This window comes from Crocuta crocuta, unplaced genomic scaffold, assembly GCF_008692635.1.
Source record: "Crocuta crocuta isolate KB4526 unplaced genomic scaffold, BGI_CrCroc_1.0 scaffold43, whole genome shotgun sequence".
In the NCBI taxonomy this organism is placed as follows: domain Eukaryota; kingdom Metazoa; phylum Chordata; class Mammalia; order Carnivora; family Hyaenidae; genus Crocuta; species Crocuta crocuta.
The window spans coordinates 33,880-35,226 of NW_027529429.1; the positions used below are offsets into that span (position 1 = coordinate 33,880).

The following is a 1,347-nucleotide window of genomic DNA, read 5'->3' on the forward strand; positions in this document are numbered from 1 at the left end:
ATGTCTTCACCCAATGTCACTGAATCCCATCCTTCTTCATTCCTATTGCTGGGGATTCCCGGGTTGGAAGTTGCACAAATCTGGCTTGGATTTCCCTTCTGTGTTGTATATCTGATTGCTCTTGTTGGAAATGTTATCATTCTGTTTGTTATCTGGGTTGATTGTAGCCTTCACCAACCAATGTTCTACTTTTTGGCCATGCTGTCAGTGATTGACCTAAGTCTCTCTACTACTACCATCCCCAAGATGCTGGGGATCTTCTGGTTCAGGCTTCACGAACTGTGCTTTGGGTGCTGTGTTGCTCAAGTGTTTTTTATCCACTTTTTTACAGTCATGGAGAGTATTGTACTTCTTGCCATGGGTTTTGATCGCTATGTGGCTATTTGCAACCCCCTCAGGTACAGCATGATTCTTACCAACAGAGTGATTGGTGTGATTGCTGTCGTAGTGGTACTAAGAAGCTTATGCATGATTGTTCCCATCGTTTTTCTCCTCCTGAGGCTGCCTTACTGTGGACACAGAATCATCCCTCATACCTATTGTGAGCACATGGGAGTGGCACGTCTAGCTTGTGCTAGCATTAATGTCAATGTCTACTATGGTCTTGGGAATATTTCTATCTTGTTTCTGGATGTGCTTCTTATCATTATCTCCTATACTAGGATCTTATATGCTGTCTTCTGCCTCCCTTCCCAAGATGCCCGCCTGAAAGCTCTGAATACCTGTAGCTCCCATATTTGTGTTATCTTTGCCTTCTTTGGTCCAGCTCTATTCTCTTTCCTCACTCACCGCTTTGGTCACAACATCCCCCAGTATATCCATATCCTTCTGGCTAATCTCTATGTAGTCATACCCCCTGCCCTCAACCCAGTTATTTATGGCATCAGGACCAAGCAGATTCAGGAGCGGGTACAGAATCTGTTTGTTAAAACAAGATTGAATGAGAGGTAATTCATTCAAGTCATGAAGGTATAGGGTCTGAAAAGACTAAAACATGATAAAATTAATGTATTTCTTTCACCAAAATTAGTGCTCTATAGACATATAGATAGATACATGTGAGATATATATCAGAAAAATATTGTCTGTAATTGTTGGAGGCATGTACATTTCTGTGTCTGAATGTGTACTTGCAATGATACTGTCTATTGACCTCTGGCATAGAATATGACATATAAGAATAAATTTAAAGGAGAAGAACTTTGATTCACTGAAATAACTTTGTGCTAAAACTGTATGGCATTCTAGATCTTTTTCAGATAATAATAAGGTTTCTTTCACAGAGGTGTTCAATTAGAAATCACATAGCCACAGGTATTAAGTAAAATGCAAAAAGTTTCTATAAGT

At 39.9% G+C, this 1,347-nt stretch overlaps 1 protein-coding gene across 1 annotated transcript; it reads left to right on the forward strand.

Annotated features, from left to right (window-relative positions):
- On the forward strand, window positions 1–951 carry LOC144227754 (olfactory receptor 52E8-like). The gene has a single exon (XM_077759495.1). The coding sequence runs from the start codon at window positions 1–3 to the stop codon at window positions 949–951; it is 951 nt and encodes a 316-aa protein (XP_077615621.1).
- Window positions 952–1,347: the final 396 nt, after the last annotated feature.

What these genes read in the sequence shown, in the direction of transcription:
- LOC144227754 (XM_077759495.1), top strand. Translation starts at nt 1, where the DNA reads ATGTCTTCACCCAATGTCACTGAATCCCATCCTTCTTCATTCCTATTG.